The sequence below is a fragment of the Bombina bombina genome, chromosome 2, assembly GCF_027579735.1.
Source record: "Bombina bombina isolate aBomBom1 chromosome 2, aBomBom1.pri, whole genome shotgun sequence".
Taxonomy (NCBI): domain Eukaryota; kingdom Metazoa; phylum Chordata; class Amphibia; order Anura; family Bombinatoridae; genus Bombina; species Bombina bombina.
Window position 1 is genome coordinate 589210146 of NC_069500.1, and position 26683 is coordinate 589236828.

A 26683-nucleotide genomic window follows, 5' to 3' on the forward strand; every position below is an offset into this window, starting at 1 on the left:
AGTATAAAGTTTTAGCAGGCATTTTTTGCAGCCTTTATATTATAATAAGTGTGGTTTCATTTTGGATGTGCGCCAATACTTTGTTGTTTGTATATGTATATATATATATATATATATATATATATATATATATATATATATATATATATATATATATATATATATATATATATATATATATATATATATACAGTACTGTGCAAAAACTCTTCTTCTCACATATTGTCGACAATTGGACCCAAAAATGTCAAACTTGGATTCATCGCTCCATAATACTCTTTTCCACTGATCTTCATTCCAATAATTGTGAGCTTTAGCATATCTTACCCTTTTCATCCTTTTCTCTTTCCGAAAAAGTGGTTTCTTGGCTGCTACCCTTCCACAAAGACCATTCCTGATCAAGCTTCTTCGGACTGTAGAAGGGTCAACTTGGTATCCAAATGAAGCTGTCAGATGCTGAGCAAGGCCCTTGCTGGACTTCTTCCGGTCTCTCAAAGAAGAAACTCTGAGAAATTTCTTATCAGATTTTGAAAGCTATCTTGACCTTCCAGTCCCTTTTTTTTTTTGTTCTTGACCTCTCCTGAATACCACATCTTGAGTATCCAGTTTGCTGATTTCCCTTTGAGAGTAGCCTTCATGATGCAAAAGTATGATTTTATGTCTGTTAAATTATGTGATCTTTGGCATTTTGAATGGAATGATGTGATTGAAAGTTAGTCTTATTAGCAAGCTTCCAATGAATTAAACTCATACAACATGTGTATGCAATGCTCAAGCATGTCTTGCACAAACCTGAAGTAATAGACCTTTTTCACAGCAGTCATTTGACATGGAATAGTAGGGCAAATACAGGTGTTGGGAATGACATTAATTAGGGTTCCATTTAGGTTTAGGAGAGCCAGGTTCCTGCTATTGCTCAAGTGTAAGGGGAGGTCACACTAAATACTTGCCACTTTAGCCTATAGAAGCTGTTTTTTAATACAGCATACAAATATTATAAAGTATTTTCTGGTTGTATTCTAATAAAGAGACTCATAAATAATTATATATGGTCATTATACCATTGCTAAAACAACAAATCTAATGGTGGCCTAAGACTTTTGCACAGTACTATATATATTTTAGAAATCTTGGTTAAACAATTGACCAGTTATAACAGAAGTGGGATTGGTTAACTACCTTAAAAAATATAATCAAGAGGGGATCTAGAATATATCTTATAATAGCTGAAGAACCATGGAACAAGAGTCAAGGTGGAGCAAATACCATGACAGTTAGAGTTGGGGGAGGTTGTGTGGGTAGACCATGGGTGCCGAGGAGGTGCTGTGGGGGGAGTTGAATTGGAAGGACCCTAGGGAGTGCAGGGTTCCAGATGTTAACATGCTAATTTGAAGTGTGGACCGACATGGTAAGTTGTGTGGGTTCAGGCAGTAAGGGATTAATTGCAGTTAGGTGGACTGCATATATCAGCATTTTTAGTGGAATGAGTCAATAGACTTTAGCAGGCATAGTACCTAAGGGACTAGGAAGTAAGGGGTTAATAGCAATTAAAAATTGAATTATTTAGATCAGGTTGATGCAGTGGAAAGCGTTAATAGTATAGTAGTAAAATGAAGAAAGAATTGTAAGGGTTAATACAGTGGCAAAGGTTGCTAAAAGTTAAGTATAGCGGGGCTTGTTGAGATATGCATAGTTATAGTCTAATTAGGGTTGATTGCAATCAGGAAGTTAGTTGTTAGGCTTTATAACATTGGGGTGGGTCAAGGGATTAGAAAACCAAATACTGTGGGAAAACATGCTGCCATGGGTTAACTTCAAATAAGCATCTTGTGTTAAGGATTTTAAACTTTTGAATGCATATTCAAATATAGCACTTTAGATACTATAAAGTTTATAAACCCTGAAAATTTGTACTAAAACAGTCCGGTCCCTTTTTGGGTTTTAAGATGTGAAATTGACAATTTTCATGGCAGGGAGATTGATCACATGAGGTCGTATTTTCTTAGCCATCAGTAAGTCCAGAGCTATAACGCTCAGTGATATTTTGATGTTGCTTACACATGAGAATATCCTGCTTTTTCACGTTAATATAGTGGAACTTTTAACATATTTAAACATTTCCAATACATACAGAAAAAGTTTTTCTTTGCAAATATTGATTTTCATCAAAAAATTTACTTCACATTTCATCTTGTTTAAGAAGTTAAAATTAGAGTAATAATGGTGCTGCAGCAAATAGGTTGACTGTAAAAAGACTGGGATCCCTGTTAACTAAAATGACCATATTTCTCAGACCCAAATTCGGAACATGTCACGTATGTTGAACAGGCAATTAAAAAAAAAAAATATATATATATATATATATATATATATATATATATATAATTTATTACTAGATATGAACAGAAATGAAAGCTGTGAGATGTTCCAAATGAAACGCTACTTATTTATCTTGAGATGGCCCAAAAATCAGTGCTTATTTCAGTGTGAGAAATTACAGTTCCCTATTAGCTGTGAGTGCGCAGATCTTAGAGGGAATAGTGATTTCTCATGCTAAGTAGGTAGCGCTGATTTTAGACCATCTTGCGTGTAAAAAAAAAAAAATTTGTTTCATGATCCTTTCTTTCATAATTCAAAGAGATCATGCATTTAAAACAACTTTCTTATTTACTTCTATTATCTAATTTTGTTTTTTTCTCTTGATATACATTTTTGAAAAGCACACTTAGGTAGGCTCAGGGGCTGCTGAATTGCTATTTCTTCAACAAAGGATACCAAGAGAAAGGAGCAATTTAGATAATAGTAGACAGTTGAAAAGTTGTTCAAAATGATATCTTCTTTCTGAATCATTAAAGCAAAATGGGTTTTATGTCCCTTTAAATAAGTTGCGCTCATTTTGTGCCATCATGCGCTAAATAATTAATTCTACACTCTTCAATGCAAAGTCGGACAATCTGGGACACCTAAAAAATAAGGGACAGACTTTCCTAATTTGGGACTGTCCTGGAAAATTCATGACACCTGTCACCTTACTGTCTTTATCAATAGCAGCTCAAATCGAATATAGACCTTAAAGGGACACTGAACCCAAATTTTTTCTTTCGTGATTCAGATAGAGCATGCAATTTTAGGCAACTTTCTAATTTACTTCTATTATCAAATTTTCTTTATTTTCTTGGTATCTTTATTTGAAATGCAAGAATGTAAGTTTAGATGCCGGCCCATTTTTGGTGAACAACCTAGGTTGTCCTTGCTGATTGGTGGATAAATTCATCCACCAATCAAAAACTGCTGTCCAGAGTTCTGAACCAAGAAAAAAAGCTTAGATGCCTTCTTTTTCAACTAAAGATAGCAAGAGAACGAAGAAAGATTGATAATAGGAATAAATTAGAAAGTTGCTTAAAATTGCATGCTCTATCTGAATCACAAAAGAAAAAATTTGGGTTCAGTGTCCCTTTAAAGAGACTGTTTTTTCTTGAATTTGTTTTCTGGATATGTTGAATTATTTTCTTTCTTTTTTTACAGCTTGTGTTCATGAAAAGTCTTGAAAAGTGAAATAAAGGACTCACCCAGCATGACATAGATTGCAGATATCAATTCTAGCTACAACATCTAAAAAAAAAAAAAAAGTGTAATTTTCTCATAATGTTATAAATTATTTGTAAGATGCATATTGCCTATAAAATTAAATGTCTCTCAGCTATATGGAATAAAGATATAAGTATATTAACAATAAAAGAAACACAAAAGAACAACAAGATGGACTAGTTCCTTCACAAGGGAGCATACAAAAGCTGTAGATTGTATAATAGCAAAATAATCAAATGCTCATACATTGCAATCATACTCATGTTAGTAGAGGAATTGAACATTATTGTACTTTTCTCCAACCCAGAGATTCACAAGGTTCAGAAACAGTGCTAGGAGAAGACTGAAATGATCATCTACCATGTTCCTAGTATAGAGGATGATTGGCTGGTATTTTGGGGCTGGACCATTCTTTATAGGTGGGATCAGACTGATATACTTTAGGAAAGTTATCTATAAAAGGCACAATTGGTCTAAAAGGTGCTCCCAGGTGGTGACCAGCCAAAGAACAAGCTACTGAGCACTTCTCTGTTTGTGTTTTAGAGAGTCTTCAATCAGTGATTTTGAATTAGAACAACAATACAGAAGTCAGTCATTGTATATTGAAGGCATCATATAACATTTTGTCTTTTATGGCAATTTTTATAATGATTTAATGAAAAAGGTGATGTAAAAATGTTATGTGGCTTTTACCCTCACTCAATGAGATCAGTTACCAGGGTGCAGGTTTTTAATAATTAATCTGCTGGAATTGTGCAACATGTGTAGTGTAGTTTTATTTGTTTTGCAGACTTCACTTCTCCTACAGACAAACCAAATACCATGTAACAAACTATTATAAAAAGACAACAACAAAACAACATTCCCAGGATATGTGGCCAAGACGTCTGACAATATCCGTACACTGATGGCAAACCATAGTGCTGCCATTATATCTGCATTGAGAGACAGTAAAAATGATCAACCTATGAATAAACACAGCAATGGGACACACAGATGTAGATTCATACTGATTGATAATATGCCCCCATGGAGAAGGGGTGGTGGTAGAAACAAACGTTTTACTACAGAGTGTTGCACATTTGATTTACAAACAGAACATTATATACTCCAAAAGCTTAAATGTGCGCACTGTTTTTTGTGAACACGACTGGCTGCATCTGTTGTTTATATAACACCAGGTTGGGTGAGGAGTATGACCACTTTGTTAAAAGCCCACAAAGAAAAATCTCACTACCACAACCCCCCCCCCCTTTCTGGTAAAATGCATGGTGCAATTGAAATTGATTCCTGTAGTTACTCATATTACTCCACTATGGAGAATAAAAATATTACCGCAATTCAGCGCTAACACTGTGTTGTTATTCTTGCGTTCATATGAAGTTGAAAATAAATTGGTAGCACTTGAGCAAAAGTATTTAGATGCTCAGCACTTGCCCTACATCCAAAGTATAGTTTATTGTGTGACATTTTGGGTAGAGAACTTCCCCTTCTCTCCCTGAAACGTCACATAATAAACTATACTTTGGATTAAGGGTGAGCTTTTAGTATCTATATACTTTATCTACGCATTAATTCTCAAGCACCCCCAAGCAGAACAGATGAAGTGAGAGTGCATTAGCCTTGGATCTTGTACATTTGTATGCGTGTACATGAATATGTATGTATGTGTGCACATACAAATTTTCATAAATATACACATGGATACATGCATATACACTGCATTCAGAAAGTATTCAGACCCCTTCATTTGTTCACATTGTTATATTGCAGCCTTATGCTGAAATATTTTAAATTATAATTTTTTCACATCAATTTACACTCCCCATAATGACAAAGCAAAAACACTTTTTTTTATATAACTTTGCATATTTATTTAAAAGAAGAAACATCCAATTGACATACATGTTCAGACTCTTTGCATTGACACTTGAAATTTAGCGGTCATGTGTAGAATAATGTCTGTCCAGGAAGGGACCCTAAGTTTGGGAAGGGACTAAATTAACACAATCCCAGCAAGGAGGGTAGGACTCAGGATGTAACCAAAATAGATGTACTTGAGGGATAGTCCAAACCGAGGTCAGGAACAAAGCCAAAGTTTCAGCAAAAGGCAAGCAGAAGAAGGTACCAAATCAGCTGTCAAAAGAGAAAACACCATACAAGCCAAAGTTTCAGGAGTCCAGGCAAAAAGCAGAATCACAATTCAGAAGACTATGTCAAAGTTACAGAGCAAGGTTGGAAACAGGAATCAATAATAATAATTTTCAGCAGAACACCACCCAGGAAAGAATCCTATACATGGACAAGGAGAGAAAGAAACACACCCCTTAACGACCAAGGACGTACGCCACGCGTCCTCAAAAAAAATACAGTTAATGACAGAGGACGTGTGGCGTACGTCCTTGGTCTGGAAAGCAGCTGGAAGCGATCCTGCTCGCTTCCAGCTGCTTTCCGGTTATTGCAGTGATGCCTCGATATCGAGGCATCCTGCAATAACCCCCCTTGGCCATCCGATGCAGAGAGAGCCACTCTGTGGCCCTCTCTGCACCGGACATCGGTGGCCGGTATCGTTGGTGGGTGGGAGCAACTCTGGGAGGCGGGTGGGTGGCCATCGATGTGCCGAATGAAGTGGAGGGGGGCGGGACAGACGGGAGCGCGGGCGGGCGCGTGCACGGGGCGGGAGCGGGAGGGAACCGCTACACTGCAGAAAAATAAAGGTTAATAAAAGTAAAAAAAAAACCATTAAAAATAAATAAATCATCTATGGGATCTGGAAGGGGTGGGGGGTTGATCGGGGGGGGGGGGTGAAAGCTACACTACAGAAAAGGGCAATTAAATTTAAAAAAAAAAAACACTTTATTTACTAAACTGGGTACTGGCAGACAGCTGCCAGTACCCAAGATGGCGCCCATTAAGGCAGAGGGGGAGGGTTAGAGATCTGTTTGGTGGGGGATCAGTGAGGTTGGGGGCTAAGGGGGGATCCTACACAGCATATGTAAATATGCTAAGAAAAAACAAAAAAAAAAGGCAAATATAGCTTTTATTTTAGTACTGGCAGAGTTTCTGCCAGTACTTAAGATGGCGGGGACAATTGTGGGGTGGGGGAGGGAAGAGAGCTGTTTGGGAGGGATCAGGGGGTCTGATGTTTCAGGTGGGAGGCTGAGCTCTACACTAAAGCTAAAATTAACCCTGCAAGCTCCCTACAAGCTACATAATTAACCCCATCACTGCTAGCCATAATACACGTGTGATGCGCAGCGGCATTTGGCGGCCTTCTAATTACCAAAAAGCAGCGCCAAAGACATATATGTCTGCTATTTCTGAACAAAGGGGATCCCAGAGAAGCATTTACAACCATTTGTGCCATAATTGCACAAGCTGTTTGTAAATAATTTCAGTGAGAAACCTAAAGTTTGTGAAAAAGTTTGTGAAATAGGGAACGCTTTTTTTTTTATTTGATCGCATTTGGCGGTGAAATGGTGGCATGAAATATACCAAAATGGGCCTAGATCAATACTTTGGGTTGTCTACTACACTACACTAAAGCAAAAAGTAACCCTACAAGCTCCCTTCAAGCTACATAATTAACACCTTCACTGCTGGGCATAATACACGTGTGGTGCGCAGTGGCATTTAGCGGCCTTCTAATTACCAAAAAGCAATGCCAAAGCCATATATGTCTGCAATTTCTGAACAAAGTGGATCCCAGAGAAGCATTTACAACCATTTGTGCCATAATTGCACAAGCTGTTTGTAAATGATTTCAGTGAGAAACCTAAAATTGTGAAAAATTTAACGTTTTTTTAATTTGATCGCATTTGGCGGTGAAATGGTGGCATGAAATATACCAAAATTGGCCTAGATCAATACTTGGGGTTGTGTACTACACTATACTAAAGCTAAAATTACCTCTAAAAGCTCCCTACATGCTCCCTAATTAACCCCTTCACTGCTGGGCATAATACACGTGTAGTGCGCAGTGGCATTTAGCAGCCTTCTAATTGCTAAAAAGCAATGCCAAAGCCATATATGTCTGCTATTTCTGAACAAAGGGGATCCCAGAGAAGAATTTACAACCATTTAAGCCATAATTGCACAAGCTGTTTGTAAATAATTTCAGTGAGAAACCAAAAGTTTGTGAAAAAATTTGTGAAAAAGTGAACGATTTTTTGTATTTAATCGCATTTGGCGGCGAAATTATGGCATGAAATATACCAAAATGGGCCTAGATCAATACTTTGGGATGTCTACTAAATAAAAATATATACATGTCAATGGATATTCAGAGATTCCTGAAAGATATCAGTGTTCTAATGTAACTAGCGCTAATTTTCAAAAATAATGGTTTGGAAATAGCAAAGTGCTACTTGTATTTATGGCCCTATAACTTACAAAAAAAGCAAAGAAGATGTAAACATTGGATATTTCTAAACTCAGGACAAAATTTTGAAACTATTTAGCATGGGTGTTTTTTGGTGGTTGTAGATGTGTAACAGATTTTGGGGGTCAAAGTTAGAAAAAGTGTGTTTTTTTTCCATTTTTTCCTCATATTTTATAATTTTTTTTATAGTAAATTATAAGATATGATGAAAATAATGGTATCTTTGGAAAGTCCATTTAATGGCGAGAAAAACGGTATATAATATATGTGGGTACAGTAAATGAGTAAGAGGAAAATTACAGCTAAACACAAACACCGCAGAAATGTAAAAATAGCCTTGGTCCCAAATGGACAGAAAATGGAAAAGTGCTGTGGTCATTAAGGGGTTAAACAGCACAATATCGCACCAATACACGATGCAAGGATGTGCCAAAATCATATTGTGTTCCGATCCTAAGGCAACATTGTGGCCAACAAAAAAAGCCAAAGAACGAATAGCCACGCACACCCGAGTGCAGCAAGAATGCGTATGTGTGCATTGTTCTAACATTAGCCCAGGTGCATTCCATTTTTGAGATGTATCAAAACTTTGATTGGAGTCCACCTGTAGCAAATTCAATTGACTGGACATGATTTGAAAAGGCTCACACTTATCTATATAAGGTTTTACAGCTGAAAATGCATATCAGAGCAAAAACCAAGCCATGAGGTCAAAGGAACTGCCTGCAAAGTTCAGAGACAGGAATGTCTTGAGGCACAGTTATGGGAAAGGCTACAAAAACATTTTGGCTGCATTGATGGTCCTCAGGAGCACAGTGGCCTCCATGATTCTTAAATGGAAGTGTGTAACAACCAGAGTTGGCCGCCCAGTCAAAACAGCAATCTGGGGAGAAGTGCCTTGGTAAGCAAGGTGACCAAGAACCCAATAGACACTCTGGTTAAGCTCCAGAGATCATGTGTGGAGATGGGAGAAACTTAAAAATCATCACTGCAACACTCCAGAGATCTGGGCTTTATGGCAGAAAGGCCAGATTGAACCCTCTCCCCAGTGAAAGATAAATGAAAGCCTGCTTGGAATTTGCAAAAATGCACCTAAAAGGCTCTCAGACTGTGAGAAACAAGATTCTCTGGTTTGATAAAATGAAGATTAAACTTTATGGCCTCAATTATTATTATTATCGGTTATTTGTAGAGAGCCAACCGATTCTGCAGTGCTATAAACATAGGCAGTATACAAGAAAGCATTTATAAGGATCAAATGGGTAGAAGGCCCTGCCGAGAGTCGCACTGTTGTAGTCAGCTCTTATGAAGGTGATCTGCAAACAGTTGGGCTTGTAGGCTTACATGCTAAGGGGATTCATGGTGGATAGCAATGGAGGATAGGAACTGGTATTAGGAAAGGTTAGTGTAGGTAGTATGCATCCCTGAATAGTAGAGTCTTTAGGGAGCGCTTGAAGCTTTCAAAACTAGGGGAGAGTCTTGTGGAGCGAGGCAGAGAGTTCCACAAGATGAGAGCCAGTCTGGAGGAGTTCTGTAAATGGCAATGTGAGGCGGTAACAAGTGAGGACGGAGTTGAAGTAGTCGAGGCGGGAAAGGATGAGAGAATGGATTAAAATCTTAGTTGTGTCTTGTGTAAGGAAATGTCTAATTTTAGAGATGTTTTAAAGGTGGAAGCGACCACCTGAATGTGAGGAGTGAAAGAAAGATCTGAGTCAAGTGTGACCCCAAGACATCGGGCATGCGGGGTAGGGATAATGATGGAGTTGTCGACAGTTATAGAGAGATGGGGTGGAGATTTTAGAAGAATGGGGGGAAATAAGAAGCTCAGTTTTGGACAGATTTAGCTTAAGATAGTGAGATGACATCCATGAAGAGATGTAAGAAAGACAGTTAGTTACATGGGTTAGCAAGGAAGGAGATAGGTCTGGAGCAGAGATGTAGATTTGGGTGTGGTCTGCATACAAATGATATTGAAACCCATGGGACTTTATTAGGGAACCTAATGATGATGTGTAGATTAAGAAGAGAAGGGAACCAAGGACAGAGACTTGCGGTACCCCAACAGAAAGTGGTAATGGGGCAGAGGAAGCCCCAAAAAAGGCTACACTAAAGGTACGGTTAGACAGGTAGGAAGAGAACCACGAGAGGGCTGTGTCACAAATGCCGAAGAATTGGAGGGTTTGGAGCAAAAGAGGGTGGTCAACAGTATCAAAGGCTGCAGACAGATCAAGGAGGATAAGCAGAGAGAAGTGGCCTTTGGATTTTGCTGTAAGTAGGTCGTTGGTAACCTTAACGATTGCTGACTTTGTGGAGTGATGGGGCGAAATCCAGATTGCAGTGGGTCAAGGAGGGAGTGTAATGTAACAAAATGGAATAGGCGTGCAGGTACTAGCTTTCAAGAAGCTTTAAAGCAAGAGGGAGTAGGGAAATAGGGCGGTAGTTGGATGGGGAGGTTGGATCAAGAGAAGGTTTTTTGAGGATAGGTGTGACCAGTGCATGTTTTAGAGATTATTATTATTATTATCGGTTATTTGTAGAGCGCCAACAGAGATGAGGGAAATATACCAGTGCTGAGGGAGAGGTTGAAAATATGTGTGAGTACAGGGGTAAGGGTAGAAGAGAGGGAGGGGAGTAGCTGCGAGGGGATGGGGTCGAGGAGACAGGTAGTGAGGTGAGAGAGCAGTATAAGTGCAGAAACTTCTTCCTCAGTAACAGGGGTGAAAGAGCTAAATATATGGCTATGTGGGTTTTGGTTGATTGCAAGCTTTTGAGGGGGTGAGAAACTGGAAGTTCAAAGGGTTAATAACCATTGGGCCCTGATTTCACTATGAATATATACAGGGTAGATCCCCCTCCATGCCATGCAATTGTTTTTAGCCTGGCCCAATGGTGTTTTGGGCAAAGAAATTGATGCCAACCATGGCATAGGTGACATAATTCTCATTTTTTAATAAGTAACATATTTTCAAAGGGTTAATGACCATTGGGCCACTTATTTCAATATGAATATATACAGGGTAAATCCCCTTCCATGACATGCAATTGTTTTTAGCCTGGCCCAATTGTGTTTTGGGCACAGAAATTGATGCCAACCCCGGCATAGGTGCTCTAATTCTCAATTTTGAATAAGTAACAGATATTTTCAAAGGGTTAATAACCATTGGGCCACTGATTTCACTATGAATATATACAGGGTAGATCCCCCTCCATGCCATGCAAATGTTTTTAGCCTGGCCCAATGGTGTTTTGGGCACAGGAATTGATGCCAACCCTGGCATAGGTGACATAATTCTCATTTTTGCATAAGTAACATATTTTCAAAGGGTTAATAACCATTGGGCCACTGATTTCAATATGAATATATACAGGGTAGATCCCCCTCCATGCCATGCAATTGTTTTTAACCTGGACTAATGGTGTTTTGGGCACAGAAATTGATGCCAACCCTGGCATAGGTGAAATAATTCTCATTTTTTAACCCCTTAATGACCGGACCATTTTTCATTTTTCATTTTTCTTACCCTTAATGACAATGGCTATTTTTACATTTCTGCTGTGTTTGTGTTTAGCTGTAATTTTCCTCTTACTCATTTACTGTACCCACACATATTATATACCGTTTTTCTCGCCATTAAATGGACTTTCTAAAGATACCATTATTTTCATCATGTCTTATAATTTACTACAAAAAAAAAAAAAATATGAGGAAAAAATGGAAAAAAACACACTTTTTCTAACTTTGACCCCCAAAATCTGTTACACATCTACAATCACCAAAAAACACCCATGCTAAATAGTTTCTAAATTTTGTCCTGAGTTTAGAAATACCCAATGTTTACATGTTCTTTGCTTTTTTTGCAAGTTATAGGGCCATAAATACAAGTAGCACTTCGCTATTTCCAAACCACTTTTTTTCAAAATTAGCGCTAGTTACATTGGAACCCTGATATCTGTCAGGAATACCTGAATATCCCTTGACATGTATATATTTTTTGTTAGAAGACAACCCAAAGTATTGATCTAGGCACATTTTGGTATATTTTATGCCACCATTTCACCGCCAAATGCGAGCAAATAAAAAAAAAAACTTTACATTTTTCACAATTTTAGGTTTCTCACTGAAATTATTTACAAACAGCTTGTGCTATTATGGCACAAATTGTTGTAAAAGCTTCTTTGGGATCCCCTTTGTTCAGAAATAGCAGACTTATATGGCTTTGGCACTGATTTTTGGTAATTAGAAGGCCGCTAAATGCTGCTGCGCACCACACGTAAATTATGCCCAGCAGTGAAGGGGTTAATTAGGTAGGTTGTAGGGAGCTTGCAGGGTTAATTTTAGCTTTAGGGTAGAGATCAGCCTCCCACCTGACACATCCCACCCCCTGATCCCTCCCAAACAGCTCTCTTCCCTCCCCTACCCCACAAATGTCCCCGCCATCTTAAGTACTGGCAGAAAGTCTGCCAGTACTAAATAAAAGGAGTTTTTTTTTTTTTATATAAAAAAAATAAAATATTTTAGCTGTGATGGACTCCTGCCTTAGCCCCAACCTCAATGATCCCCCCCCCCCCCCCCCAGCTCTCTAACCCTCTCCCCTATCTAATTGCGGCCATCTTGGGTACTGGCAGCTGTCTGCCAGTACCCAATTTGCCCCAAAAACCAAGTGTTTTTTGTTATTTTGCTTTTTTTAATTTTTTTCTGTAGTGTAGCAGCCCCCCACAATACCCCTATCCCCCTCCCCCTCCCAGATCCTTTTATATTATTTTAAAAAAATATATTTCCCCCCCCCCCCTCTTCCCTGCTCATTGGTGTCAGTGTCAGCTAATGCACGCGCGCGCCCCCGCACGCTCCCGGCGTGCACATTGCACTTCTAGGAACCGGATGCCGGGTAGCGATGGGCCGCCCACCCGCCTCCCTGTTACGCTCCCACCCACCAACGAACCGGCACCATCGCTACCGGTGCAGAGAGGGCCACAGAGTGGCTCTCTCTGCATCGGAGTCTTCTAAATGGTATTGCAGGATGCCTCCATATGGAGGCATCACTGCAATACCCTGAGAGCTGCTGGAAGCGATTGCGATCGCTTCCAGCACTCTCTTAGACAACTGACGTACCAGGTACGTCCATTGTCATTAACTGTTAGTTAATGCATGACGTACCTGGTACGTCAGCTGTCACTAAAGGGTTAATAATGAACAGATATTTTCAAAGGGTTAATAACCATTGGGCCACTGATTTCACTATAAATATATACAGGGTAGATCCCCCTTTATGACATGCAATTGTTTTTAGCCTGGCCCAATGGTGTTTTGGGCACAGAAATTTATGCCAACACTGACATTGGTGGTGTAATTAGCATTTTTGAATAAGTAACAGATATTAAGGGTTAATCACCATTGGGCCACTGATTTTACTATGAATATATACAGGGTAGATCCCCCTCTATGACATGCAATTGTTTTTAGCCTGGCCCAATGATGTTTTGGGCACAGAAATTGATGCCAACCCTGACATAAGGTGACATAATTCTCATTTTTGAATAAGTAACTGATATTTTCAAAGGGTTAATAACCTTTGGGTGACTGATTTAACTATGAATATATACATAGTTAGGCTTACCATACGTCCCGTTTTTACCGGGATTGTCCCTGTTTTGAGCCCCTGTCCCAGTGTCCCACCCGTTTTTCATTTTTGTCCCGGTTCTATCAATCATTCAAGCAAATTCATCAGACTAGCGTAGTCTGATGAATTAGCTGGAATGATAGAACACCGGCAAATCTGTGAATTAACTTTGTTGCGCATGCAGCATGCACTGTCTTTTACAGCTGTCTGCTGCCCGTCGGAATGTGCGACCGTGACGTCACCACATTCCTGCAACAGACGGGTCGCAGAATCCAACTGATAACGTGTGCTCCACCTCTGCTTCACACTCAGTGTTTTAGGTGCCTTCAACTTAGGAGAAAGCATCGTGGGGCTGCACACTGTGGCTTCCTGTTGCTGAAGCAAATACCAACAACAACAAAATTCTTGACTCTTGCAGATCTTCTTGCTGATAATAATAAGTACGTGTGAGTTACTTACTACAATACAATATTACTTGATCTTTTCCTTTTTTCATATGCAACCACATATCTTAGGCTGCTATCTCTATCTGCTATGTGATATTATTATTTATTTATATTATTAGATATCTCCATTAATAATTGTGCTTCTGGGGTCACTCATCAATCATCATTAATTATGGATGGTAAACTAATAATTGTGCTGCTGGTCATTAATTATGTCAATATAATTGTGCTGCTGGAGTCAACTCATCATCATCATCATTAAATTAATGATGATGATTGATGACCCCAACAGCACAATTATATTAACATAATTAGTGATGCCCAGCAGGACAATTATATTAACATAATTAATGATGATGACCCCCAGCAGCACAATTAAATTAACATAATTAATGATGATGACCCCAGCAGCACAATTAAATTAACATAATGATGATGATGACCCTAGCAGCACACTTATATTACCTTCATTAATGTAATTAATTATGTTAATATAATTGTGCTGCTGGGGGTCATTATCATTAATTATGTTAATATAATTGTGCTGCTAGGGTTATCACATCATTAAGTATGTTAATATAATTGTGCTGCTAGGGTCATCATGTTATTAAGTATGTTAATATAATTGTGCTGCTGGGGTCATCATTAAATTAATTGATGTCACTAATTATGTTAATATAATTGTGCTGCTGGGGTCATCATCATTAAATAAATTATTGTCACTAATTATGTCAATATAATTGTGCTGCTGGGGTCAACTCATCATTAAATTAATGATGATGATGATGGATGACCCCAGCAGCACAATTATATTAACATAATTAATGATGATGACCTCAGCAGCACAATTAAATTAACATAATTAATAACATTAATTAATTTAATGATGATGTTGACCCCCAGCAGCACAATTAAATTAACATAATTAATTATGATGACCCCAGCAGCACAATTATAATTAATGATGATGAGTAACCCCAGCAGCACAATTATATTAACATAATTATTGATGATGACCCCAGCAGCACAATTATCTTAACATAATTAATGATGCTGACCCCAGCAGCACAATTATATTAACATAATTAATGATGATGACCCCAGCAGCACAATTAAATTAACATAATGATGATGATGATGACCCCAGCAGCACAATTACATTAATTATGGATGGTAATATAATTGTGCTGCTGTGCTCATGATTGTTAATTATGGTAATATATTGTGTTGCTGGGGTCATCATCATTAATTATGGTAATATAATTGTGCTGCTGGCGTCATCATCATTAATTATAGTAATATAATTGTGCTGCTGGGGTCATCATCATTAATTATGGTAATATAATTGTGTTGCTGGGGTCATCATCATTACTTATGGTAATATAATTGTGCTGCTGGGGTCATCATCATTAATTATGAATGGTAATACAATTGTGCTGCAAAAAAATGTAGTAATATAATTGTGCATGGAAAATTAGTTCTAGTTGACAAATGCCCCGCCCCTTGGCCACACCCCTGACCACACCCCCACTGGCACCGTGCCAAGTGGTCCCAGTTTCATCTCTAAAAATTATGGTAAGCCTATACATAGTGCCTAGGATTTGTGCTAGAAACATGAAGAACTGGGGGTGGTAAAATATTGCACATGGAGCATGTGCAATATTTTACCACACCCAGTTCTTCATGTTTCTAGCACAAATCCTAGGCACAGATGAGGTTCCCATCATTTAGAGCTGAAAAAAGTCAATCTACAAATCTCTGTCTTTCTGTTATAAAGCAGCCTCTAATCAAAATCCCAGCTTCTAGCTTCATGAAAACACATATTCTTCTCACTCCTGTCAGATTAGTATTTTTTACACGTACAGCAGCATAAACCCAGACAGCAACTTCTGTCCAAGCTCACAGCGGCACGCAGAAGTAAAACAGAAGTGTCCTATTGATTTGAGTTTTCCGCCAGGCCTTCGGCTTCCACAACTCTACCATGTGATTACTGCAGTCACGTGACTACTGTGATGTCAGAGGGTCCTTTAGAGGGATGGAATCTAGCTGCTACCATTAAACAAGGCGGATTCTAATCTAGTATGCAAAACCCATGAACGTCGGCTGTTAGTGACGTCATTAAACGGGGCCGACATAACTGAAAGATAATGTTTTTATGGAGATAGTTTATTTAATTTTCTTTTCTTAGTAGTGCGTGTTACTGGGTTCTGTTAGCTGCTGGTCCCCAATTTCTGATACAGGCTATATAGGTCCCCTATTGATGTCAGTTTTACAGTAATTTGGAAAGTAGTGGTGTGAGATAGCTTTGCTGGAACGGCGGTGATATGTCTTTGAGTTGCAACGCAAGGAGGAGAAGGAGAGACTCGGGTGCCGAGTTACAGGAAGAGCTGGGGAGCCCATGTACACATAGTGAGCGAAGCAGCCCGGCGGAGGACAATGGTCATCTGGAGTACCGTGTGTGTCCCAAGTTAGCCCAGGAGGAAGAGGAAGTAGCTGAGAGGGAGCACTTCTGGAAGATCATCAACACATACTGCTGCTATGGGTGACTATCTCAGGCTCTCAAACATGGCCAGTGTATATAGTATTTGGTTTAGTCACAGCAAGTTGGGGAAAACCTATTTTAGTGTTGTGATTTAATTCCCTGGCGATTTACTATTTTATAATAACAGCAGAAATACTAGAGAGCATATTATAGCGTGTATGTTGTCAAGACAGTAATAGGTGAGTAGCACACCTATTATGGTTGTGCACATTGATCGGTTTGTATACATTCATTATCATGTTTTATAAACCACTCTAAAACTCTGTATCTAAGACATAGTGATGAATTTTCTTATTGCTTACCTACCTCTTACTGAATACAGAGAATAAGGCTGCTATGGGCTAGTTACACAGGTATAGGCAAGCAGTATTTTAGCACATTTTCATGTTGCATCATTATGTCACTTTAACCCCCCAAAAGTTTATTCTAAATGTTTTAGCTGCAAAGCTCTGTGGAATATTTTTCAGTTTGCTCTTCATAAATGATAACCCAGCAAGATCAGATTTAGATACATATAACACCCAAGGATAAATAATGGAAGCCAAATTATATAAATAAACATATGTATAGATGTATTAATGTATCTTTTAGAATCCTGATATTTCTTAGTTTTGCCAACCCTTCCTTTTGTAGATGAACCTTATGTGAGAAATGTGTGTATTTTGGGCTTGTAAACTCACTATGAAATGTACCGTTCTGATGTTATTAGTGGCTTATTATGTGTGAAACAAATGACACAATGTGCCAGGAAATCCATATTAGCCTTTAGAATAGCAAAGTTATTATTCTCCCATTAGATAGCTGGCCATGTGAAAACGAACTACCTTTCTATTAGTGACACTGTCAGCTTTCCCATCCTCTCCAGCCCATTAACCTTTAATTACTGCAACAAATATGTAAAATTCTTTCAGCATCTATGTTAGAATGACAGGGTTTAAATGGATGTTAAACCCAACTTTTTTCTTTCATGATTCAGATAGAGAATACAATTTTAAACAACATCCCAATTTACTTCTATTATCTAATTAGCTTCATTCTTTATATATAATTTACTGAATAAATAGCAATGCACATGGGTGAGCCAATCAATTGAGGCATCTATGTGCAGCCACCAATCAGCAGTTACTGAGCCTATCCTTTTCAGCAAAGGATATCAAGAGAATGAAGCAAATTACATAATAGAAGTAAATTAGAAAGTTGTTTAAAATTGCATGCTCTTTCTAAATCATGAAATAAAAACTTTGGGTTTCATGTCCCTTTAATGCATAGCTTCTAGTCTAGTGTCTTTATGTGTCTGCTGTTTTATTTTTAAAAACAAATATACTAATGTGCATACCTGGCATCAGACTTTATCACTATTTTTTAAAGATCTGTAAGCAGTTGCAGCAAGTCAGAGGCTTTGTCATTTCAGCAATTAAAGTTAATAGAAGTGTGACCCCTCTGTTTTGTTAAATGTAGATCATGTTATTATACAGATTATGATTAGTACGATAAAGGAGTGTAGATGCCTTACTTTTTTATCCATTACTAATTGATTCAGTGTTTGCATACAAAGGCCAAATTGTCTCTGTCTTTGGGGTTTCATTTCAGAACACACCTTCATGAAAGAGTGAATCGTTCAGAAAGACAATTTAAGTCCCTGGCAATAAAGCAACAAAAAATTCTTCCCCATTTCCTTTCACATTTGGACACAATCCGCAAGTGCATAGATCACAATCAGAAGATTCTGCAGACTGTCGTGGATGACTGTACCCACATGTTTGAAAATAAGGAATATGGCGGCAATGTAAGTTATTATAACATACTCTAAGTGATGCCGTTGTGAATATTGTTAAAAACAGGTTGTATTCTGATATTGGGAAATGCCTGATCCATTGAAGACTAAATTAGAAGTTTCTGTTTAAAAGATGTTAGAAAGCAGTTTAGCTATCTATTTCTGTTCAGTTACAATGTTGCTAGATGCTGGCATTAAAGGGACAGTAAAGTCAAAATTTTAACTTTCATGATTCAGATAGAGCATGCAATTTTAAACAACTTTCACATTTTCTTTAGTAATAAAAGTTGCTTTGTTCTTTTTGTATCTTTTATTGAAGAGTAAAACTAACTAGGCTCATTAGAGCTCAGGAGTGTGCACGTGTCTTTAGTACTTTATGGCAGCAGTTTTTTGTAACATTGTATAACAAAGCTACAAATAATGTTGCAAAACACTGCTGCCATAGAGTACTAAAGACACGTGCACACTCCTGAGCTCTTATGAGTCTACCTAGTTCTACTCTTCAATAAAAGATACCAAGAGATGAAAGCACATTTGATAAAAGAAGTAAATTGGAAAGTTGTTTAAAATTGCATGCTCTATCTGATTCATGACAATTTTAATTTTGACTTTACTATCCTTTAAAATGTACACTGACTTCTAAATTCCCTCTTTCTCTCAGCACTTTATTTAGTATATTAATGTTCCTACCCCTCCTTTCCTTCCTTATTCTTTATCTTATTCTAAGGGATGATTCATTTTTAAAACCTTTTTATTATCATAATTACACATTTTTAGGAACCAGGGATCACTTTCTATGTAGATTACATATGTATCGGCCAGGAATTTGGGGATTTATGGCCTCCTGATTGTTTGGCTTTCTGAAGTCTTGTGGTACACTCAATAGACTCCTGCATAAGCATTACAAAATAATTGTACCTATTGATAATTTATCAGAAGAAAAAAGCTATATGTGTACATTTTCTGTTTTTAATCCATCTGTTAAAGGGATAAATTGGTGCTTATAGCAATGCTATACGCCTGCCCACTTGGATTAACTTTTTTTTTTTTTTTTAAGACAATTCTAGTGAACATCCAATCAGCGTGTGTGTCATTTGACAATCTTTAAAGGGACACTCAATCAAAAGTCAACTTTCATGATTCAGATAGAGCAGCAATTTTAAACAACTTTCCAATTTACTTCCATTATCTAAATGTGCACAGTCTTTTTTTATATTTAAACGTTTTGAGTCACTAGAGCCTACTGAGCATGTGCAAGAATAAGTGTGTTTGCATTTGTGAATGGCTGATGGCTGTCACATGGTACGTGTATGCATTTGTGATTGGCTGATGGCTGTCACATGGTACAGGGGGAGTGGAAAAAGACACAACTTTTAAAATTGTCAGAAAAAAAATCTACTTCTCATTTGAAGTCCAGACTAAGTGCTATTGCATTGTCTTGTTGTTTTGCATTTGTTGATTATGGAAATCTACTGTGTTGACTGGTCCTTTAAGTCCAGCTCTTATAAAGCCCTTAGAAAGCCTATGTAGTGAGTGGGTGGTCTATACATCACAGCCCAGCCAAAAGAGCAAATGAAGGGGGACGGAGGAATAATACCAATTAGGATTATAAATCTTTTATTTTTTATATATATATATATATATGTGTATGTGTGTGTGTTTAAAAATAATAATAATAATTATGTGGTTTTACTTGCAAACTAATATATTTTTCATTGCAATATGTCTGAAATTTACCATCCCTTTAAGCATTGTGATATAATAAGTGGTTTAGTAATTACAAATCTTTTGTGGAGTAGAAAAAAAAAAGGAATCTCTTAAAGGGACAGTCAAGTAAAAAAAAAACTTTCATGATTCAAATAGGGCATGTCATTTTAAACAACTTTCCAATTTTACTTTTTTCACCAGTTTTGCTTTGTTCTCTTGGTATTCTTAGTTAAAAGCTAAACCTTGGAGGTTCATATGCTAATTTCTTAGACCTTGAAGGCTGCCTCTAGTCTAAATGCTTTTTGACCATTTTTCTCTACACACCCCTGTTAAAATGGCAGGTTTCTGTGATGTAAAAAAATGAGACAAAGATAAATCATTTCAGAACTTTTTCCACCTTAATATGACCTATAAACTATGCAACTCAATTGAAAAACAAACTGAAATCTTTTAGGTGAAGGGAAGTAAAAATAAAAAAATATAATATGGTTGCATAAACTAATACTTAGTTGAAGCAACTTTTGATTTTATTACAGCACTCAGTCTTTTGGGGTATGAGTCTATCAGCATGGCACATCTTGACTTGGCAAGATTTGCCCACTCTTCTTTACAAAAACACTCCAAATCTGTCAGATTGCGAGGGCATCTCCTGTGCACAGCCCTCTTCAGATCACCCCACAGATTTTCGATTGGATTCAGGTCTGGGCCATTCCAAAACTTTAATCTTCTTCTGGTGAAGCTATTCCTTTGTTGATTTGGATGTATGCTTTGGGTCGTTGTCATGCTGAAAGATGAAGTTCCTCTTCATGTTAAGCTTTCTAGCAGAAGCCTGAAGGCTTTGTGCCAATATTGTGCCAATATTTCAGTTCCAGCTGAAAAAAACAGCCCCAAAGCATGATACTGCCATCACCTTGTTTCACTGGGGGTATGGTGTTCTTTTGGTAATATGCAGTGTTGTTTTTGCGCCAAACATATCTTTTGGAATTATTGCCAAAAAGTTTAACCTTGGTTTCAACAGACCATAACACCTTTTCTCACATGCTTTTGGGACACTTCAGATGTGTTTTTGCTAAATTTAGCTGGGCTTGGATGTTTTTCTTCGCAAGAAAAGGCTTCCGTCTTTGCCGTCTACCCCAAATCCCAAACATATGAAGAATACGGGAGATTGTTGTCACATGTACCACACAGCCAGTACTTGCCAGATATTCCTGCAGCTCCTTTAATGGTGCTGTAGGCCTCTTGGTAGCCTACCAGACCAGTTTTCTTCTCGTCTTTTCAGCAATTTTGGAGGGACATCCAGTTCTTGGTAATGCCATTATTGTGCCATATGTTCTCCACTTGATGATGACTGTCTTCACTGTGTTCCATGGTATACTAATGCCTTGGAAATTCTTTTGTACCCTTCTCCTGACTGATATCATTTAACAATGAGATCCCTCTGATGCTTTGGAAGCTCTCTGCGGACCATGGCTTTTGTGTAGGACGCGACTAAGAAAATGTCAGGAAAGACCTACTAGAACAGCTGAACTTTATTCAGGGTTAATCAGAGGCACTTTAAATTATGGCAGGTGTGTGATGACTCTTATTTAACATGATTTTGAATGTGATTGCTTAATTCTGAACACGGCTACATCCCCAGTTATATGTGCACACTTATGCAACCACATTATTTTAGTTTTTTTTTGTTTACTTCCCTCCACCTTAAAGATTTCAGTTTGTTTTTCAATTGAGTTGTGTAGTTTATAGGTCACATTAAAGGTGGAAAAAGTTCTGAAATTATTTATCTTTGTCTAATTTTTTTTTACATCACAGAAACCTGACATTTTAACAGGGGTGTGTAGACTTTTTATATCCACTGTATGTGTGTGTGTATATATATATATATATATCTCTATCATTGAGATCATGCACGTGAATTTACCAAGGAGAGAGCACTGATTGGCTAAAATGTAAGTCTGTCAAAAGAAGTGAAATAAGGGGGCAGTTTGCAGAGGCATAGATTCAAGGTAATTACAGAGGTAAAACGTGTATTATTATTATAACAGTTTTTGTTATGCAAAACTGGGGAATGGGTAATTAAAAGATTATCGATCTTTTAAAACAACAAAAATTCTGGTGTTAACTGTCCCTTTAATATATATTTGTTTTTTGTTTTGCTTTTTTTTTTTAATGAAAGTAGTAAATGAAAGTTTAGAAATTGCATCTTGTCTCATAGGGAGATCATACAGTATATGTCTCCTTATAGCTTATATATACTTGGGGTTTTCACCTTTTAGTCCAGATTGCACACATTGTCAGTGTGAAAGCCCTCATTTAAAGGGACACTAAACGCATTTTTTTTTTCTTTAATGATTCAGATAGAGCATGCAATTTTAAGCAACTTTCTAATTTTCTCCTATTATCAATTTTTCTTTGTTCTTTTACTATCTTTATTTAAAAAGCAGGAATGTGATGCATAGGAGCCGGCCCATTTTTGGATGAGAACCTGGGTTATGCTTGCTTATTGGTGGGTAAATGTCAGCCTCCAATAAGCAAGCACTATCCATGGTGCTGAACCTAAATTGGGCTGGCTGCTAAGATTTACATTCATGATTTTCAAATAAAGATAGCAAGAGAATGAAGAAAAATTGATAATAGGAGTAATTTAGAAAGTTGATTAAAATTGCATGCTCTATCTGAATCATGAAATAAAAAGTTTGGGTTCAGTGTCCCTTTAATGAATAGAAACAATGAGTTCAAACAAGGAAGTAAGATATGTGTTTTCTTTTCAAAATGTATGTTAACATTTGTGAGCTATAAAAAAGTAGAAAAAAAATGCAAACTTGATGTGTTTCTATCTGAAGATTTTCCAAGCCAACAGTAATGATATTGACTAAACATTACCTGTTCAACCCATTTGCATTTTTTTTTAAAAATACTTTATTTATAGAGATGACATTACAAATATTCAAAACATGGTAAGAACATAACAATGAGTAGACTATGGAATGCTCTATCAATCTATTAATAGGATGAGACCATTAGTTTAAATAGTCTATATGTTAAATGCTTTGATCATCTACAAAGGTTTTACATGTCTTCTTCTTTTCTCTTTTTTTTTTTTTTTTTTTTTAAACACCTTTAAGAATAAGTACAATATTAATGGACACCAACATTATCCCCATTGCCAGAAACTTTTACATAAACATTTTATATTTCAAACAGAAATAACAAGTATAAATCTAAATAAACATCCCAGGGTTCCAACAACTCTTTCATCAGATATTTAATCTTTCAGATACATTGAGCCTGATACTCCCGCTTTAGGGTATCTAGGGGCCATTGGCCAAATGTTCTTCTCCCATGGGGGGCGCTTGATCTGAGTAAGTGCTCCAGAACTGGATATACTAGGAACTGGAAGGGACATTTACCCAAATAGTAGTGTATGGTGGAAGTTGTAGACATACACAGTTGTTTATATTTATCTTGTGAGTGCCAAGTGAAGTGATCATTCTGGAACTGTATAAAAACGTAAAAAGTGACATTTATTCAAGCAGTGCATGGCGGGAGTCTACACTGAACACTTTTCTTTATATTTATCTTGTGAGTGCCTATATAGAACATCAACTTGTTACACCTCTTAGAACCTAAAAAAAAATGACAGCCCAAATGAAGGGTTTACCTTTTAAACAAAGGAGGGTCATATGAAACTATCTTGGGAGCTTCATATGGCCCCAGGACCACTGCCTTAAAGCGATATGAAACTCATTTTTTTCTTTTCTTTCATGATTCAGATAGAGCATTACATTTTAAGCAACTTTCTAATTTACTCTTATCAAATTTTCTTCGTTCTCTTAAAGGGATATTCCAGCCAAAATTGGAAACCACATGGGTGCATTTCGGTATTGAACAGAAGACATTTTGTAATATACATGCATTAGCAAAAATGTTTCTAATAAAAGATATAGCTGTTTCAAAAGTGTATTTAAGTATGCACCGTGCACCAGCATTTTAAACAAAGCACTTGCTCTGAGAGCCCTAGGTGCTTGTATCATCTGGTAATGACTCAATTTGTAAATTGCTGACATGATACAAGCCCCACTGATGACATGAGCAGCTGCATTATTTAAAATGTGGGTGCAGTGACAATATCTAGCTATGCTTCACATGCACGTGCAGAGAAAAATGTTAACACTAAAACAGTGATAACTTTTACTAGAAGCATTTTTGCCAATACATGTATATTGCAAATATGTTTCTATTCAATGATGTAATTAATCTATGTGCATTTAAATTTTGACTGGAATATCCCTTTAATATCTTTATTTGGGGGGAAAAACAGGAATGTAGGCGTGTAGGAGCCAGACCATTTTTTGTTCTGCACCCTGGGTAGCGCTTGCTTGATTGGTGGCTACATTTAAAGGGGCATAAGACCTAAAATGTTTCTTTCATGATTTAGATAGAGCATACAATTTAAAACAACCTCCCAAATTATATAATCTGCTTTGTTCTCTTGGTATCCTTTGTTGAAGCTAGTTGAATGCATTGGGTGAGCCAGTAACATTAGGCAGTTATGGGCAGCCACCAATCAGAAGATCCTGATCTTACTTAGGTTTCCTTTTCAGCAAATTATGAAAAATCCAAGAAATCTAACTGCCATTCTCTTTGCAGTTTTGTGTTTCACAGATATTCTGAATTTCTAAATGGGTACAGGATTTTCTTTTGCAGTTTTGGCCATAGCGTAAGTAGAGTTCTCATTTCTTTATAAAACAGACGTTCTTACTTGTACATCACACAGGGCATCCACCTAGTCATAAAGTACTTTTATGGATAAAGAGTTTATTTCTTTTTTCTTTTTGGGACATGTTCTATCTAAAGGAACACAATCACTCTAGGGCCGCGATTCTAAGGAGATCTCTTGGCTTGTGAGATTCTATAAGAATGCTCGCCAATCCTTCTATTTCTCTGGTTGATTCTATAAAGCCACTTTTTACCCTGAAAGCAGGGTGTCTTGCTAAGGGGCGTATATTGAATTTTTGTATGGGAAGGAAATGCATACATTGGAAAAGTGCACAATAAAATTTGTAATTTAAAAATCTTACAAAACAAATAATTGAACCATTCACACACAAGTATGCAGGGAGAAATTGTATTGTAAACATGCATCAAAATTTGTAACTAAATTTTATCCAAAACATAAAATGTGTTGGTAAATTACACAGGAATAAATCGTATTCACTATGCACAGCATAAATTCCGATTATCCTAGTATTTGAAGGTATAATCTAGATTTTATTAAAGACACAGAGACTCCTATTTTTATGCATTACTCTTTCTTTACTACTCAATGCAGCCTTTTAAAGAACAAACATATATGAGATAAATAACATACACATAATAAGAAGATAACATAGGCTTATTATAGTGAGAAAAAACAGCCAATCAGCACAGAGAATAGCCTATAAACAGAGCACCCAATTAACATTCTTCCTCTTTCTAATTGATGCTCAAAAGGAATAAAATATTAAACATCATGAGAAAACCAAAAAGTCCGAAACAACAGAGGGTAATAAACGCCAACTTCTTGTAGAACTGATGGAAGGAACTCCATGGAATGTTGAATTTGATAGAAGGCAACGTAGATGTCCAGGGTTCAGTGAATGAAAGTTGAGACTTCTGAATTGAAGGGAAGAATCCAGACAATGAGAAAGGATTGGAATCACATGGATACTGTTAAAAAATAAAAGAATTAGTAACACATAATGACGGTTATCAGGGTGGGAAGAAACACCATTATCTATGTGCGGAGGGAAAATACTCGTCTCTGTGTCTTTAATAAAATCTAGATTATACCTTCAAATACTAGGATAATCGGAATTTTATTACAAGACCAGAGACTCCTATTTTTATGCAAGTTTAAAGTAATTAGGAGAATAAATTAAGCGAGGCATGTTGAATGGGTCTGAAATAAAATTGTTTGAAAATGGAATCAGAAGACCAGTCTGCAGCATTTAAAATCTGTTGTAGAGGAGCCGCTTTCAAAAAGGCTTTTGAAGCAGCGGAACCTCTGACAGAATGAGCTGTGAAAGAAATGTTGATACCAGCCTCTTTCATGACCCATTTAACCCACCTAGCGATAGAGGTAGAAGTGATAGGAGCATGGGGGGGGGGGGGACAAAAGAAATAAGCAGTTGATTATGGTTAGTTTTCCTAGTTTTCAAAGTTCTAGATTCATATGACTTTAAGCATTCAACTACACACAAAGAAGGTTCGGAAGGAAGGTAAGGGTAGAAGATGGAAGTAGATAAAGTTTTTGTTCTGCGAGCAAGAAAAAAGGTGACTCCTTCAGGGGAGAAGCATTTAGAGTTCCAATCCAAGGCTTTTACATCAGATACCCTTCTGAAAGAAATAAGGCATAGAAGGGTAGCGAGTTTAGCGGAAAGTTGTTTTAAAGACAGCAAGTTATTATCTGGCCAGGATTTGAAAAGAGAGAAAATTAGGTCTACATCCCAGAAAAATTCGTAATTGGGAACAGGAGGACGTTTTAATCTAATGGCTTTAAGAACTCTACAGACTAAAGGATGTTTACCGACAGGTGAGTTATTGATTAGATTATGTCTGGCAGAGATAGCAGATCTATGGACAATA

General features: G+C 37.2%; 2 protein-coding genes across 2 annotated transcripts in view; both read left to right on the top strand.

Annotated features, from left to right (window-relative positions):
• The window catches only part of NMRK1 (nicotinamide riboside kinase 1), a 61418-nt gene extending 57660 nt beyond the window's left edge, over positions 1–3758 (top strand). Inside the window, exon 9 of the mRNA XM_053702495.1 lies at positions 3526–3758. Coding sequence (XP_053558470.1) covers positions 3526–3548 — 23 coding nt within the window. The 3' untranslated portion in view covers positions 3549–3758. The remainder of the gene's footprint in view (positions 1–3525) is intronic.
• A 12398-nt stretch (positions 3759–16156) lies between these two features.
• CARNMT1 (carnosine N-methyltransferase 1) overlaps positions 16157–26683 on the top strand; it is a 33329-nt gene continuing 22802 nt past the window's right edge. Inside the window, exons 1-2 of the mRNA XM_053702496.1 lie at positions 16157–16575; positions 18166–18361. Of these exons, the coding sequence (XP_053558471.1) occupies positions 16358–16575; positions 18166–18361 (414 nt within the window). The 5' untranslated portion in view covers positions 16157–16357. The remainder of the gene's footprint in view (positions 16576–18165; positions 18362–26683) is intronic.